Below are 18,626 nucleotides of genomic sequence, written 5' to 3' on the forward strand. Positions count from 1 at the left end.
CTTGGAACTAAGTAAGGAGGGAGGTCAGAGATAGGGAGGCAGTGATCGCGCAGTCAGTAATTAGGGGAGTAGCAGCGTTGAAATCGCAGAGGTGGGGGCTATATACAACTTAGCTTGTTGGGTCTGGAGGAAATGCCCCTGCTCCGCCTGGCCCACAAGCAGTGATCTAAAGATAGTTACCTGATAAATTAGGCCCCTCGCATCTCCTCTTACCTGCCAGGTTTTTGGGAGACCTGGGAATCTCAGCCAACATGGGTTAAAAATAGTAATCCTGTTAAATGAAGGCACAGCCTCCTTAAAGGTTTCAATGACCTACACACCTCCTGAGACCAAATTTGTCACCCGACCCCTGTCCCACCTCCATTAAAACTGGAAATGGGCGGGTTTGAGGTAGGTTAGATTCCAGTTTCTGATTTTTAACATTTAACTTCCAACCCAACTAAAACCCATTCATTTTTAGGGGTTAAAATTACCCCCTTAGTTTCAGATAAAAGGAATGAAACCGGACGGACCACCCAGCATTGACCTAGGCACCGGAAACGACAACGACAAACCCAGCCCTGTCGACCCTGCAAAGTCCTCCTTACTAACATCTGGGGGCTTGTGCCAAAGTTGGGAGAGCTGTCCCACAGACGAGTCAAGCAACAGCCTGACAAAGTCATACTCATGGAATCATACCTTACAGACAATGTCCCAGACTGCCATCACCATCCCCGTGTATGTTCTGTCGCATCGGCAGGACCGACCCACCAGAGGTGGTGGCACAGTGGTATACAGCAGGGAGGGAGTTGTCCTGGGAGTCCTGAACATCGACACCGGACCCCATGAAGTCTCATGGCATCAGGTCAAACATGGGCAAGGTAACCTCCTGCTGATTACCACCTACTGCCCTCCCTCAGCTGATGACTCAGTACTCCACCATGTTGAACACCACTTGGAGGAAGCACTGAGGGTGGCAAGGGCACAAAATGTACTCTGGATGGGGGACTTCAATGTCCATCACCAAGAGTGGCTCGGTAGCACCACTACTGACCGAGCTGGCCGAGTCCTAAAAGACATAGCTGCCAGACTGGGTCTGTGGCAGGTGGTGGGGGAACCAACACGAGGGAAAAATATACTTGATCTCATGCTCACCAATCTGCCTGCTGCAGATGGTTCTGTCCATGACTGTATTGGTAGGAGTGACCACCGCACAGTCCTTGTGGAGACGAAGTCCCGCCTTCACATTGAGGATACCGTCCATCGTGTTGTGTGGCACTATCCCCGCGCTAAATGGGATAAATTTCGAACAGATCTAGCAATGCAAAACTGGGCATCCATGAGGTGCTGTGGGCCATCAGCAGCAGCAGAATTGTACTCAACCACAATCTGTAACCTCATGGCCCGGCATATCCCCCACTCTACCATTACCATCGAGCCAGGAGACTAACCCTGGTTCAGTGAAGAGTGCAGGAGGGCATTCCAGGAGCAGCACCAGTCATACCTCAAAATGAGATGTCAACCGGGTGAAACTACTACACAGGAATATCTGCGTGCCAAACTGCGTAAGCAGCATGCGATAGACAGAGCTAAGTGATCCCATAACCAACGGATCAGATCTAAGCTCTGCAGTCCTGCCACATCCAGCTGTGAATGGTGGTGGACAATTAAACAACTAACTGGAGGAGGTGGCTCCACAAATATCCCCATCCTCAATGATGGGGGAGCACAGCACATCAGTGCGATAGATAGGCTGAAGCATTTGCAACAATCTTCAGCCAGAAGTGCCGAGTTGATTATCCATCTCGGCCTCCTCCTGAAGTCCCCAGCATCACAGATGCCAGACTTCAGCCAATTCGATTCACTGTGCATGATATCAAGAAATGACTGAAGGCACTGGATACTGCAAAAGCTATGGGCCCTGACAATATTCCGGCAATAGTACTGAAGACCTGTGCTCCAGAGCTTGCCGCGCCCCTAGCCAAGCTATTCCAGTACAGCTACAACACTGGCATCTACCCTGCAATGTGGAAAATTGCCCAGGTATGTCCTGTACACAAAAAGCAGGACAAGTCCAACCCGGCCAATTACCGCCCATCAGCCTACTCAAAATCATCAGTAAAGTGATGGAAGGTGTCATCAACAGTGCCATCAAGCGACACTTGCTTAGCAATAACCTGCTCAGTGACGCTTCGTTTGGGTTCCGCCAGGGCCACTCAGCTCCTGACCTCATGACAGCCTTGGTTCAAACATGGACAAAAGAGCTGAACTGAAGAGGTGAGATGAGAGTGACTGCCCTTGACATCAAGGCAGCATTTGACCGAGTATGGCATCAAGGAGCCCTAGCAAAACTGAGGTCAATGGGAATCAGGGGGAAAACCCTCCGCTGGCTGGAGTCATACCTAGCGCAAAGGAAGATGGTTGTGGTTGTTGGAGGTCAATCATCTGAGCTCCAGGACATCACTGCAGGTGTTCCTCAGGGTAGTGTCCTAGGTCCAACCATTTTCAGCTGCTTCATCAATGACCTTCCTTCAATCATAAGGTCAGAAGTGGGGATGTTCGCTGATGATTGCACAATGTTCAGCACCATTCACGACTCCTCAGATACTGAAGCAGTCCGTGTAGAAATGCAGCAAGACCTGGACAATATCCAGACTTGGGTTGGTAAGTGGCAATTTGCATTCGCGCCACACAAGTGCCAGGCAATGACCATCTCCAACAAGACAGAATCTAACCATTTCCCCTTGACATTCAACAGCATTACCATCGCTGAATCCCCCACTATCAACATCCTCGGGGCTATCATTGACCAGAAACTGAACTGGAGTAGCCATATAAATACCATGGCTACAAGAGCAGGTCAGAGGCTTGAAATCCTGAGGCGAGTAACTCACCTCCTGACTCCCCAAAGCCCGTCCACAAGGCACAAGTCAGGAGTGTGATGGAATACTCTCCACTTGCCTGGATGGGTGCAGCTCCAACAACACTCAAGAAGCTCGACACCATCCAGGACAAAGCAGCCCACTTGATTGGCACCCCATCCACAAACATTCACTCCCTCCGCCACCGACGCACAGTGGCAGCAGTGTGTACCATCTACAAGATGCACTGCAGCAATGCACCAAGGCTCCTTAGACAGCACCTTCCAAACCCTCGACCTCCACCAACTAGAAGGAGAAGGGCAGCAAATACATGGGAACACCATCACCTGCAACATCCCTTCCAAGTCACACACCATCCTGACTTGGAACTATGTCACTGTTCCTTCACTGTCACTGGGTTAAATCCTGGAACTCTCTTCCTAACAGCACTGTGTGTATACCTACCCCAAATGGACTGCAGTGGTTCAAGAAGGCAGCTCACCACCAACTTCTCAAGGGCAATTAAGGATGGGCAATACATACTGGCCTGGCCAGCGATGCCCACATCCCATGAATGAATAAAAAAAAAGATGTTCTCAATCACAAAGAGAGAGAGGTTATTGCTTACACCTAGCAGCCAAAAGCTTGTCTGTGCTTTAAAACCTGAGCTAGTTTAATATGGAAGGGCTGACCTTGAGTAAGTGAAACAGTAATAGTAGAGGGAAAAGAGTGAATCCTAACTTGTAAAGGGTAGCTCTGAAAATTCCAAAATATGGAAGATTTTGAGAGAGAAATGGTGAGACTGTTTACGTTGGTTGACAAATAAGTGATAAGGGAAACAGTCTATGGATTATTACTAGAGGAATTAAAGCTATAACAACACCAACTTGTATTTATATAGTGCCTTTAATGTAGTAAAACGTCCCAGTGCACTTCTCAGGAATGTTATCAAACAAAATTTGACACTGAGCCACGTAAGGAGATGTTAGGGCAGATGACCAGTCAGGTTTTAAAAAAGGAAAGAGAGGCATGGAGATTCAGGGAGGGAATTCCAGAGCTGAGAGCCTTGGCAGCTGAAGAGATATTCGCCAGTGGTGGAGAGATTAAAATCGGGGATGCTCAAGAGGCCTGATTTGGAGGATTACAAATACCTCGGAGGGTTGTAGGGCTGAAGGAGATTACAGATAGGAAGCGGCGAGGCCATGGACGGATTTGAAAACTAAGATGAGAATTTTAAAATAGAGGTGTTGCTTAACCAAGAGCTTGTGCAGGTTAGCGAGCATAGCGGTGATGAGTAAAGGGGACTGAGTGCCAGTTAGGACATGTGCAGCAGTTTTGGAGAACCTCAGGTTTACAGAGGGTAGAACATGGGAGTTCGGCCAGGAGTGCACTGGAATAGTCTAGGCTAGAGTTAACAAAGGCATGGATGAGGGTTTCAGCAGCAGATGAGTTGAGGCAAGGGCAGAGACTGCGATGTTACAGAGGTTTAAATCGGCATTCTTAATGCATGTGTGATCAACTCCTCTTCATGTGATGGTGTAGTTGATATATATGTCCATAGCTTCTGATTCTGTACAATTTGGGAGATGATCCATCTCTGTTATCTGATTTCCTATGAATGTTTGGTACTGTTTGTCTGTGTGAACAACTCTCTGGAAGTCTCGTTAGCCTTTGGTGTTCAATTTCCTGATAATAAACAGATTAAGTTCCAATATCACTGGCAGTCTACTGGATTGTCGATTATAGCTACACTCAAAATGGTGTGGGAGGTAAGCCAGTTCATATCTAAGTGCCCTTTTCACGAATTAGTTATGCTGTAAACTTTCACATGTGACTACACATGTTACATTGTAAGTTTGTTTTAAGATGTTGACAAAGGAAGAATAAAAGAGTACACTCTGAGGCTTTGTTGGGATACAGATACCAGATCTGATCCACAGTGATTTTGAACTCGAAACTCAGCAGATCTTATTACCATACTATTAGCATGTCATCCTCACCATTTGTATTGTATGTAGCTAGCATTTTCTAGATCTAACCACAAATATGAGGCTGAAAAATTCTCATTGAATAATGCCACAGACAATTATACTCACGAACACTTGGTTGTTTGCCTTAATTATCAGAAGTTAGGGCTGAAATGTAATTGAGAATTCCATATCTGACAGAAGTACCAAAGAGTTTAATTAAAACATTTAATATATCCTTCAACTACAGTCAGAAGTATTCCATTGCAATTCAATGAGAGACTATAGAAAAATACTTTCCACAGTGTGTCCAGTGTTTGTCATTTAAGATCGTAATGAAGCTACTAATTTCAATCTGATTGATACTTCTTGACTTCCTGAGTAGTTAGCTACTAATATCCAGATCTTCACAAGTTTATGTTCCATTCTGGGTAACTTACACAGCCTTGTATTTTCTTACTATCTGATTGCATTTATAAACACGCATGAACAATGGTGTTTGAAATTGACTTGTTGATTTTCAATTCAACAGATGTAGGCTCAGTTGAGGGTCTGGCATATCACAAAGCTTGGGATACTCTTTACTGGACAAGTTCTACAACATCAACTATTACAAGGCATACAATCGATCAAAGCAGGTTTGGAGCTTTTGACCAAGAAATCATAGTTGCAATGTCTCCTGATGACCATCCTCATGTGCTTGCATTGGATGAGTGCCACAAGTAAGAAGGTCATTTTCTTATAGTTCATTAGATTCAAAATTTGTAATTGCCATTTTGGTGTAATACTACTTTCTCAATATCTAGCATTATGTAAACTGTGTACAACTTCAAAGAAATTCATTTCTTTTACAAATGTTGTATGTCTATTTTTAGGTGGAAATTAAAATCTTCACTGTTTAATTAACCTTGTGTATCATTCAAAGTTCTCTTGAATGATATTCTTGAACTTGTGCCTGGGTGTGCACAGAAGATTGTACCTTTTGTCGATGAGAAAGCACCTTGCTTCCATTTCATGGTTCCTTCAAATGAACTAGCAAAAACGCAGAACTGGAGAATCATACCTTTGTTCTACCCCTCTGTAATTATATATTAGTATTTTAATAAGCTACATCCTCACATTGCTCATTAAAACTCATTTTTTTAAAAATTGATGGTGCAGTACATTATGCAAAATATATTTGGTGAGCAACTGGCGAGATCACAGAATTGATTCCTTCATTCTAATGAATTTCTAGTCTCAGTTGTGCTACTTTGCAAAATCACGAAGCAAAGATTCAGCTCTTATGAGCCTGATAGAAAAGAATTTCTATTGCAATCAGTCCTTGCAAAGTCAGATGGCCACAGACTTCATGACACCCAGTCAGGAGAAACAGTGGTGGTGCCTGGGAAACACTGCCCACTCTCCCCTCTTGGATACACAGCATTCATGGTCAAGGGACAACAGGAAAGAACAAAGTGCAGACCTGACTGGAAAGCACATATAAAGAAATTTATTATATAAAGAAAACAAACTGTGATAGTACAGTGAAGCACTTTGCAATGTCCTATGGTTCTGAAATGCGGTACTTAAATACAAGTTTGTTATTTCTTTCCTGTATGATTTCAGGATGCTGTACCATATGAAGCATAACTTTAAAATAAAATGTTGGTAAAAATATATTTTCTCTGCCATCCAGCAACTAACCCATCTTAAAGAAAACAAATAATATTTGTGTTAAAAGGAATGTGTTGTGTTTTTTGTGTTTTTTTTAAATCTGCAGTTAACTTTTGAGAAATGGGTTCAAACACTTAATAAAAAAACACAATGAAGAACAGATGCTAAAGTTAATTGTTTTTTTAAAGCAGTGGGTCAGTTGTGGCTCTGTTGGTTTCATTCTTGTCTCTGAGTCAGGAAAGTTATGAGCTCAGGACCCACTCCAGAGACCTGAACACAAAAATGGAGCTGGATATGTCAATGCAGTACTAAGGGAGTGCTGCAGTGTAGGTGGTGCTTTCTTTCACATGAAATGTTAAACAAAAGCCTTGTCTGCTCTCTTAAAGTGGATGCAGAAGATCCCATGACACTGTTTCAAAGAAGAGCAGTGTGGTTATCTGCTGCTCTTCCATTTCCCATAGTTTCTATTGTTAGGATTTATATGAGTGATATTGTAAATTATTGCTAAATTCAAACAGGAATTGACTTAAGACTTAGATATCAGAAAGAGGAAACAATTCTATCCCGTCTCTCTCGGCTTGTAACCAATTGGATTAGTAATCCAATTTTTATCACTCAAAACAGATTATCTGGTCATTTTCACATTCCTGTGTGTAGGAGTCTGCTGTTCACAAACTGGCTGCTGCATTTCCTACATCACAACAGTGACTACACTTCAAAAAAGTACTTCTTTGGATGTAAAGCATTTTGGGACTTTCTCAATTTGTTAAACGTGTTAAATAAATGCAAGTCTTTTTATTTCTCACTTAGCACCTACTTAAATGGATTTAGAAAAACGATCTAATTGTGACTTTAATAAATTATTTATTTTGTTATAATAACCATAATATATTGAGCTATAGAGTCATTATGGCACAGAAGGAAGCCACCTAGCCCATCAAGTCCATGTCTGGTTCGCTCTAGAGTGATCCAGGCAGTCAAGATAGAGCTATGTTATTTCTAGTTGTTTCCAGCCCTCAGCAAAGATTATATTCATTAGTTTTATATTCATGGAATATGAATGATATGCAAAATTACTTATTCATTGGAAGCAGGTTATATGATTTCATCCTCTGGGGATCATGCAATTTAAAGTTCAAACATTGTTTGCATCTTAGTTACCCTACTTTGAACTAACCCAGAGAGATGGGTTAGAATTGTTCCCTCTTTCTGATGTCTAAGTCTTAAATCAATTCCTGTTTGTGCATGAATTTAGCAATAATTTACAATATCACTCATAAAAATCCTAACGATAGAAACTATGGGACATAGAAGAATAACCTTTTTATATGCTGCTTTGAAACTTTTATTGACCTTCTTTAGTGAAGCAATGCAGGTGAAGCTCTCTGTTGTATCCTTGTTATGCTGTGCCAATTATTACTTCATAAGTGTTCAGGGGGCTGAGGCACCCACCGGTCGCTGGTAAAATACCAGCAGCGGCAGGAGAAGGCCCTTAAATGGCAGTTGATTAGCCACTTAAGGGCCTTGATTGGCCTGGGGTGAGCGAGCCGTTTCCCACCACTGCCACTGTAAATAAAAATGTATAACGTGTTTCATTTCCTATTCTGTCATCCTTCCCTTCATAATAACATTTTAATCCACAGCAGAAACATTAAAAATGTTATGTCCGTGTAAGGATATGCCCCAGCTATAAATCACAGCCAAGCCCTGATTCCAAAAGTTCATATCATGAGTCTCCTGGGATTAGAAAAAGAAGTGCATTTTCAAAACCAAACAATATAAGCATATTCATTTTTAGCATGCTATTGATGTCTTCGCCCTCTACCATTTAATCAAAAGAGTCCGACTGAATTATTTAAAAAATATATATAATACGACAGCAGCAAAGTTCCAAGATGTGGTTGCTCCTAACTTGATTCCAATTTCTAGATGTGGAACACACAAAATTATTGGATTAAAAAGCAACTGTTTAATTTGGAAAAAGACAGCTTTCAGAGAACAGGCCTGAATTTGGTGGGGGTGATATTCATCATCCACAAAGTGAGTGATAGCAAATTGGCAAATTGTAGAAGGATCCCAAAGTTAGATGAAAATGAAGAATTTGCATTTATGTAAAATTTTTCATGACTGCCTCCCAAAGTGCTGCACTGTCCAACACGAACTTTTGAGGTGCAGTTAATCACTGCTGTAATGTGAGAAAACATGACAGCCAATTCGGACACAGCAAGGTCCCACAAACAACAATAAGATAAATGACTTGATAATCTTCCCAGTGATGTTGACTGAGGGGTAAATGTTGAATGAGAACTCCCCTGCCCATCTTCAAATAGTGACCGGAATTTTACGTTGAGCAGGAGCCATGCCAGGATTTTACACTCCCCAGGCCCTTAATTGGACTTTCACCTCCTTAAGGCAGGACGTCCCACCTAATGGAGCTGCCAGCCAATCAGTGGGCCGGCAGCTCTTAGTCCCAGCAGCGCTATCGGGAGTGGTGGCCACTGCTAGGACTGCACCCAGCCTGGCAGCAAAAGGGACGCCAGCCCCGGAAGAAAGGTGATTTAGAGCCTTGCTGGGGACAATTGGCCGGGCCCCGGCGAGGCAAGGGGGGGTCAGTTGGGGGGCAGGGGGTGTCTATATTTTAGTGGAGGAGTTTGGGGCTTTGGGTGGCTCTCCATGGAGTCCTCGATCAGGGGGACTACTCTCCAGCTCGCAAGGAGGCCACCAAGTTCTGGGGCCTGAGGCGCCCGCCGGCCGCTGATAAAATACCTGTGGAGGCAGGAGACGGTGCTTAAGTGGCAGTTAATTGGCCACTTAAGGTCCTTGATTGGCCTGGTGCAGGCGAGCCGTTTCCCACCACCGCTGCCCCTGGTAAAATGGCAGCGGGGGTGGGAAGGCATCTGGAATGGCCCTCCCCGCGCCCCCCCCCCCCCCACACACTCCCCACCTCTCACCCAATTTTACGCCCCCCAGCCACCAGCCTGCACCTGTGGGGTGGCGTAAAACTCCAGCCAGTGTCATGAGTTAATTTACCTGCATGGGGCTTCAGTTTAACATCTCATCTGGAAGGTAGCAGCTGCAATAATGCAGTGGTCCTTTAGTGTCAGCCTAGATTATTGTGACAAAGTCTGTAGAATGAAGCTTGAACTCATGGCCTGATTCAGAGGCGAGAGCACTGTCGCTAAGTTTGTTCTTTTCCCATTTCTCCTGTTAACTCTTGTCACTTGAATTTTTGAATTGTTTTATATAGATCTGTTTCACTTGATGTGCTGGGAGAGATGTCTCACAGCATTATGACACTTTAATCTTGTCAGATAACAACAACATCATTTTCATTGGAAAATAATAAAGTCAAATTGACAAGGTATAACACTGCTGTTAGGTTTTGTTAGGCAGTCTGTTCTTAATTGAACATTGCTTAATTTGAATTATCTGTTAATTTGTACTGAAATTATGTAAAAAAACAGCTCCTGTGCAGTTTTTAAAATTGCTTAATTCAAATTACTGGATAATTTGATTATTTTTCAAGGAAATGCCGCTTTGAACTAACAGGGGTAGACTGTATATATTTGGTATCAAAAATCTCTCATGAAATTATGTCAGTTAAATAACTTTATTTTTGTCTTATATTACATAAAGTGCATGATGTGCAATCAAAACACTGAACGATGAAATGTGAAAAATGAAATTGTAATTTATATATGGAAGGCCTTTATAATTCCTCCTTTGTCATGTGTCATATATATGGGTTTACTCCATCTATTCTGAGTCCTCAGCAGGAGTCAAATGCAGATAGGTTGTAAAATTTTTTAGTACAGTGTTGCAGCCCCATCTCAACCACAAGCTCTTCTCAAGCAAAGACACCCCCCCCCCCACAAGTCAAAACAAAGGAACACTGAATCTGCCCCAAATTTTCTATTGAATATTTTCCAGAATCATGACGAGTTGTATTAGTAAAATCGCTGCATGTCACGAAAGTAAGTTCAATTACTTGTTGTGTACGAAATAAAGATGAATATATTTGTCTTGCTAACTAAAAGGTAACTATGTAATTTATGTATCACTGGAGTTTTTAATTTATTGATAAACTATTATATGACATTTACTGTTGTAGAGTCTACTACGAAACAAACTATAAAATTATTTCACGAGATTTGACATGCTGTTTTTTTTAACCTTATGCAGCTTAATGTTCTGGACAAACTGGAATGAGCAGCAGCCAAGTATTATGAAAGCAACCTTGTCTGGAGCAAATATTCAGATCATTGTTAGCATTGACATTTTCACACCAAATGGACTTACGATTGATCATAAAGCAGAGAAACTGTATTTCTCTGATGGCTCTGTAGGAAGAATTGAAAGGTGTGAATATGATGGAACACACAGATATGTAAGTAGATAATTTTATATTTAAAAACAAAGAACTTGTATTTAGGTAGCACCTTATCCCATCTATGGGACTTCTCAATGAATTAGACATGTTGTCACTACTTGTTATCTGGTCACTTGCTCTTCTGCGCAGGCAGCAACGCCACTCACCTGAAGCCGGTAGGGTTTCCGAATGCAATTTTAACTGCGGCTTGATTATGAAAAGGCATCATCACTTCCACATTAGGAAAAGAGAGTAAAAAGGGAATCCAGAGCCAAAAGATGCCATTTAAGGGACATTTATTTTACTTTCCTTGTGGAGCCATGTAGAGTGTGCATTCAGGCCCCAGAAAGAAAATTTAGACCTCCACTGCCATGCTCCACTCTTCCTGTCCAGGAAACCCTCGCACACAACATACCGTCTCACCAGTGAGCTTCCTGCCACCTAAAATTCCATTCCTGTCCGCTGCCCAGTAGTTGCTTCCTGCCCTTTTTGGAGAGGCAGCTGACAGGCAGCATGCAGACGAGGCCCAGAATCGAAATCCATACAGGCCTTGCGCTGCCAAGGTCAGTGGAGTTTGGTACTCCCCTTGCCTACTGCTTGATCAAATCTTGCTCCAGGTTAAAATTAAGGCTTCAGAGCTGAGAGTTCAATCACTGTGCCAAACAGGCAAGTGCTTATATGGTGATGAATATGCAAATACACTCAATATTTGCTATTGTCATTAGAATAGTGAAACTTATGGGGTGACTTCATAGTGGTATTTAAAATTATGAAGTGATGGGATAGGTAGAAACGGATAGTTTCCAGTGATTGATGGGTTAACATGAGTGAACATAAATGTAAGATTAAATGTAAATGATTTAGGACAGAAAGCAGGAGAAATATTTCTGGCAGCAGGTTGTGACACTCTGGAATGCGCTATCAGAATTAATGATTGAAGCAGAAACCTTTAAGAAAAGGTAGGATAGTTGGCTGAAGGAAAAGAGAAAAAGAGAAATCGGAACAGGATGGGCACATGAAAGCCTGACTGCTGCTTGTGTGGAGAATAAGCACTAAACAAACTGGACAAACAACATGGCCAGAATTTTACGCCACCCAGTGAGCCGTATGGTGGTGGGGGGTTGGGGGGGAGCGGGGGTGATGTAAAATGGAGCGGGAGGCTCTGGCAGGCGTTCCCGACCCACTACCGCCTCTCCCCCACTTTACATAGGGTGGGGGCGGGCAGAAAACGGGCTGCTCGCCCCAGCTCAATCAAGGCCCTTAAGTTAACAATTAACAGCTACTTAAGGGTCTTTGCCCACCTCCACGGGGATTTTACCTGTGTTAAGCAGGCGCCCTGGAGCCGGGAAAGGCGCCCGGTGAAAGCTGTCAGCCTTTCCGCGCCCTGGGTGGGGGGAGGGGGGGCCTGACAATCGGGCACTGGGTGCCCAATTGAGGGCTGCCCCCACTTCCTCAACCACCCCCAGGACCCAAGATGCCACCCTTCCCCCCCAAACAACCACCCTTGCCTCACTGGGGCACAACTGATTACTCCCGGCAAGGCAACCCAAACTAACCGGCAGTTTTGCCTCCATGTCCTTGGCTGGGCTGCAGTCCCAGCAGTGACCACCGGTCCCAGTGGTGCTGCTGGGACTAAGAGCTGCCGGCCCGATGATTGGCTGGCAATGAGGCGGGTCTTCCTCCCTCAAGTGGGAGGAAGTCCCACCTGGGAACAATTAAAGCCCGGGGACCCGTAAAATATGGGACGGATTCCCAGGCTAGGCGGAAGCGGATTCGCCACTGAATTTTATGTCGGTGGCCAGGTCCCGTCCGCCCGACGTAAAGTCCAGCCCCATATTTCTGTGCTGTGTATATATATCTCGACATAGTTCTGTGTAAAATAACTGTGGAGCAAAAAGCATTTGGAAAAATGTATTTATTTGGACCACTCCAGTTACTTACACAACTTTAACTTTATTCTATAAAATGCTTTTTGTCCATGTTGAATATTTCATGATATTTGCTATCAACATTCTGCACAATCATTTACTTTTCTATTAACCTGTACTGGATGATGTATTTTAGCTTTTGAAGAACAAACAGAAGTTAAAAAAATCAAATAATGAGTTCTTGTTAAGTGAGTATTGACAATATCTAAATGATGTTTGATGGAAAACCATGTTATTTATTGAGTAGTAGTTGAGTGTACCATATTTATAGACAATTTGTTTTGAAGTCTAGTCATGCCATAATTTCCTATGCAATTATCTAGTTAATGGTATTATGCAGAGATACAAGATGATGATATATATCACAATTATAACTCGGGACAAATGGATTCTTTTTCCACATTGGCACCACTCAAGGTATGGGGCATAATTTTCCGGGGTGGGCCAGGAAATAGCAGGAGTTGCGTCGGGAAAGATCCCTGATGCATTCCTGCCGCCGGGAAAGTTTCCCAGTAGTGGAAGAGTGCAGGAGGGCATGCCAGGAGCAGCACCAGTCATACCTCAAAATAAGGTGTCAACCTGATGAAATTACAGTACAGGACTAATTGCATGCCAAACTGCATACGTAGCATGCGATAGACAGAACTAAGCAATCCCATAACCAACGGATCAGATCTAAGCTCTGCAGTCGTGCCACATCCAGCCGTGAATGGTGGTGGACAATTAAACAACTAACTGGAGGAGGTGGCTCCACAAATATCCCCATCCTCAATGATGGGGGAGCCCAGCACATTAGTACGAAAGATAAGGCTGAAGCATTTGCAACAATGGGCGGCGCAGTGGTGCAGTGGTTAGCACCACAGCCTCACAGCTCCAGGGACCCGGGTTCGATTCTGGGTACTGCCTGTGCGGAGTTTGGAAGTTCTCCCTGCGTCTGTGTGGGTTTTCGCCGGGTGCTCCGGTTTCCTCCCACATCCGAAGACTTGCAGGTGATAGGTAAATTGGCCGTTGTAAATTGCCCCTAGTGTAGGGAGGTGATAGGGAATATGGGATTACTGTAGGGTTAGTATAAATGGGTGGTTGTTGGTCGGCAGAGACTCGGTGGGCCGAAGGGCCTGTTTCAGTGCTGTATCTCTAAATAAAAAATAAATAAATACACAATCTTCAGCCCAAAGTGCCAAGTTGATGATCCATCTCGGCCTCCTCCTGATGTCCCAGCATCACCGATGCCAGACTTCAGCCAATTCGATTCACTCCGCGTGATATCAAGAAATGACTGAAGGCACTGGATACTGCAAAGGCTATGGGCCCTGACAATATTCCTGCAATAGTACTGAAGACCTGTGCTCCAGAACTTACTGCACCCCGAGCCAAGCTGTTCCAGTACAGCTGCAACACTGGCGTTTATCCAGCAATGTGGAAAATTGCCCAAGTATGTCCTGTCCACAAAAAGCAGGACAAGTCCAACCTGGCCAATTACTGCCCCATCAGTCTACTCTCAATCATCAGTAAAGTGATGTCATCAACAGTGCCATCAAACAGCACTTGCTCAGTGATGCACAGTTTGGGTTCTGCCAGGGCCACTCAGCTCCTGACCTCATTACAGCCTTGGTTCAAACATGGACAAAAGAGCTGAACTCAAGGGGTGAGGTGAGAGTGACTGCCCTTTACATCAAGGCAGCATTTGACTAAGTATGGCATCAAGGAGCCCCAGCAAAACTGGAGTCAACTGGAATCAGGGGGAAAACCCTCAATGGTTGGAGTCACACCAAGTGCAAAGGAAGATGGTTGTGGTTGTTGGAGGTCAATCATCTCGGCTCCAGGACATCACTGCAGGAGTTCCTCAGGGTAGTGTCCTAGGCTCAACCATTTTCAGCTGCTTTATCAATGACCTTCCTTCAATCATAAGGTCAGAGTGGGTATGTTCGCTGATGATTGCACAATGTTCATCACCATTCACGACTCCTCAGATACTGAAGCAGTCCATGTAGAAATGCAGCAAGACCTGAAAAATATCCAGGCTTGGGCTGATAAGTGGCAAGTAACATTCGCACCACACAAGTGCCAGGCAATGACCATCTCCACCAAGAGAAAATCTAACCATCTCTCCTTGACATTCAATGGCATTACCATCGCTGAATCCCCCACTATCAACATCCTAGGGGCTACCATTGACCAGAAACTGAACTGGAGTAGCCATATAAATACCATGGCTACAAGAGCAGGTCAGAGGCTAGGAATCCTGCCACAAGTATCTCACCTCCTGACTTCCCAAAGCCTGTCCACCATCTAGAAGGCACAAGTCAGGAGTGTGATGGAATACTCTCCAATTGCCTGGATGCGTGCAGCTCCAACAACACTCAAGAAGCTCGACAACATCCAGGACAAAGCAGCCCACTTGATTGGCACCCCATCCACAAACATTCACTCCCTCCACCACCAACGTACAGTGGCCGCAGTGTGTACCATCTACAAGGTGCACTGCAACAATGCACCAAGGCTCCTTAGACAGCACCTTCCAAACCCATGACCTCTACCAACTGGAAGGACAAGGGCAGCAAATGCATGGGAACACCACCACTTGCAAGTTCCCCTCCAAGTCACACACGATCCTGCCTTGGAACTATATCGCTGTTCTTTCACTGTTGCTGGGTCAAAATCCTGCAACTCCTTTCCTAACAGTACTGTGGGTGTACTGCACCAGATGGACTGCAGCAGTTCAAGAAGGCAGCTCACTACCACCTTCTCAAGGGCAATTAGGGATAGGCAATAAATGCTGGCCTAGCCAGCGATGCCCACATCTCATGAACAATTTTTTTTAAAAGGCCCCAATTAAGGACTATTTAGATGGCCCACCAGCATTTTGCTGATGGCGGATCGCCTCACCACTTGAGGAGGCTCCATTCGACAGTCTGTGGGGTCCTTGGAGACAGAGGCTCCATGGCACAAAGAGGGGGCTGCGGGCAAGAAAGGCAGGCCTTGTAGCCCCATCAAGCCATCTAAAGGTGTTTCCCCTCGGATCAGACGGGCCTGCCTGTTTGTCCCCTCTGAATTATTACCCTAACCTTTCCTCTCCGAGGGCACCTCCAGGTTGAGGCACCCTCTTGATCTACTACCAGTCCCAGCAATGCCCACAGCTCCTGGTGTTGCTGCCAAGGCTTCAGAGCTGCCAACCTGTGATTGGACCAGCAGCATCGGAAGCCTGCCTGCCATCCATAATTGGACAGCAAGCTCAGAGGCGGCAATTAGGAGGCTGTCTCCAGGAGTATCCCTGTGCATGCCCTGCTGCTGGCAAGTGCAGGCTTGGGACCCCCATTTGGTTCTGACATTGTGTTCCCAAAACCCACGGGAAAATTCAGCCCATGAAGGCCTTGGAACCACACAGTAGATTTTTAAGTAATCCTGTAAAGTACAAAACCTCATTCTAGATGAGAGAAACTCACCCATCAACTCCTTTCAAAAATGTTTTTGCAAGTGTGGTTAAGATTGAAAGTTCATTTTGATTTTGTTCTCAAAATGTAGCCTGTGCTGGAAAGACTTCATTTATTGAGCATCTCTAGTTGCCCTGAGCAGGTGGTGATGGGAATTCTCCTTGAACTGCTGCAGTCCTTGCTGTGATGGTGTTCCACAATAGTGCTAAGTAGGGAACTGCAGGATATTGATCCAGCAGCAGGAAAGGAACAATATTATATTTCTAAGTCAGCTTGATGTCTGAGTTGGTGGGGAATTTGTAGGTGATGCTATTCTTACGAAATTATGGTGCTTATCCTTCTCAATGGTAGAGGTCACAGGAAAGGAGAAGCTGCTAAATTATTTGATATGAGTGGCAATCCTTGGATTGCTGTGCTATGGCCTAATGAACACCATAAAAGTAAAATTAAGGGTGACCAAAACCTGTTTTTTGTAGTACTGGGAAGCACTTTCCTTTTCATTAAACAATATGCAATTGCAGACATTGAACTTCCCAAATGTTCTTTCCAGTCCTTTCACTTGATTTTTTTCCATTATTTGACATTTCGGGCCCCATTCTCTGTGCTTAACACTTCCAGCATAACAAGACACTTCAGGCAAAGAAAAAATCTCTACTTGGCCTTTATGTGTTACTATTTCTCTTGTTCACTGTCAACTCTGACCATCCACCTGTCAGTAGACTGCATAATTCTTAATTTTGTCATCGCATGTTGATGGCTGACCATTATACAACCAAACTGTCAGTAAAGTGACCCATTTTTCACATTTCTATATTACCTTTAGCATTGTAAAGTCTATATAACTTCAACTCATTAAGAGTCATTGTAAATTACAGTTCAGCATTGATTAAGGGTATAATTTGTGGTGATTAAGGCAGATTAATCATTGATAATAATTGTTCTGAAATTCATTAATCATTGTTTAGTGCACAAAGAGTAATTGAACTTACTTTCGTGACATGCCTCTTTCTATAACCACCAACTCATTAAAATTTGCCATTTCAAGTTCATCTTAAGGTCTTAGAATGAATGACTAATGAGAGCAGTTTAGGCATTTTGATCATTACACAATACAGATTGCTAAATGATAAATTAGGCTTCAGAACAAATAGCAATAGAAAATTCTAATAAATAAAGAAGTAGAATTTCTGTTGCTAAAACTATTTGTTTGTAGCAATCATCAGTCATTCAATAATCATTTAGTGTACAATTAAGCAGAAAATAGACAATTACCAATGTTATCGTTGGGATAGATAGAATGATACTTATGCAAGACTGGTGTGTCCCAGTGAGAATTATTTATGCACAAGCATAGTAGGTTCTCATACCATAAACATCTATTGGGTTGTACTATATTATATAGTCAACAAAATTACTAATGTGTTAGATAAAGAGGGGTGGGAGGAGGCTTGTGTGAAGAATGAACAGGGTGGGGGAGGGAGAAATTTGTTTGCAGGGGCAGGCAGCACTGTAGGCTATTACCTGCATGGCCCCTGTGGTGTTCTTCAACGATATTAATGATATGAATGATGTGAATTTCTCCTCCTGGCGTGGACCAGTTGGGCCGAGTAGCATGCTTCTGTGTTCTAAATTCTGTATAATTCCTGTAGATTATTGAGAAACAATCAAGAGAGAGTCTGTTTTCTAATTGTCACTGATAATTGTGCACAAAACTTCATAACTTTAGCTCTATAAGAATTTTCATTATCATAACTCATCCTTGGCCAAGAAATAACTTTTAATTTCTTTCTCCGTCTTGTGCTTGCAATGGTGCAGGTAGTTCTGAAATCTGGACCAGGCACTTTCTTCGGCTTAGCTATTTATGGTGATTACATCTTCTGGACAGACTGGATGCAGAGATCTGTAATGCGCTGCAATAAGTACACAGGAGGAGATGTTAAAGTGTTGCGTTCAGATACAGCACATCAACCTATGGGAATTATGGTTGTATCTAACGATACCAACAACTGTAAGTTGCACTCAGTATGACATTTGGATTTCATTTTTCCTAAATGGTTATTGAATGTGTTGATACATTGCACAATATTATTTATCTGCTCTTTCTAAGTGTTTCATTGTGATGAACGCATCATATTGGGTAGCAACTGTGATGTTCAAAACTTCCAGTAATTGCTGTCAGCCAACAGTAATTGAGTTCCTGATCTGCACCTCTTGCAACATTTGTGACCTTTTGAGTTCAGTTGAGCTAAAGAAAATCTGGAGGGTTTTTTTTACATATATTTCTCAATCAGAGACTTGAACACTATGTTATGCTTTACAGCATGTAGTTTAAAACAAGAATCATCAAAAGTTAATCCATCTGATTGGGAAATTTGAGAAACAAAATTAAGCAGATTGCCACCTGAAGCCCCTTTCATTATTTTTTATTTATGGAA

The 18,626-nt window shown here is 43.4% G+C and overlaps 1 protein-coding gene across 4 annotated transcripts in view; it reads left to right on the forward strand.

Moving 5' to 3' along the window:
- Nucleotides 1-18,626, forward strand: part of LOC137371926 (low-density lipoprotein receptor-related protein 1-like) — a 1,827,029-nt gene that overhangs the window by 1,399,443 nt on the left and 408,960 nt on the right. For all 4 annotated transcript variants that reach the window (XM_068035008.1, XM_068035009.1, XM_068035010.1 and 1 more), the window contains exons 42-44: nt 5,340-5,529; nt 10,646-10,850; nt 18,007-18,199. In XM_068035008.1, the coding sequence (XP_067891109.1) occupies nt 5,340-5,529; nt 10,646-10,850; nt 18,007-18,199 (588 nt within the window). The remainder of the gene's footprint in view (nt 1-5,339; nt 5,530-10,645; nt 10,851-18,006; nt 18,200-18,626) is intronic.

The sequence above is a fragment of the Heterodontus francisci genome, chromosome 7 (assembly GCF_036365525.1).
Source record: "Heterodontus francisci isolate sHetFra1 chromosome 7, sHetFra1.hap1, whole genome shotgun sequence".
NCBI classification, from domain to species: domain Eukaryota; kingdom Metazoa; phylum Chordata; class Chondrichthyes; order Heterodontiformes; family Heterodontidae; genus Heterodontus; species Heterodontus francisci.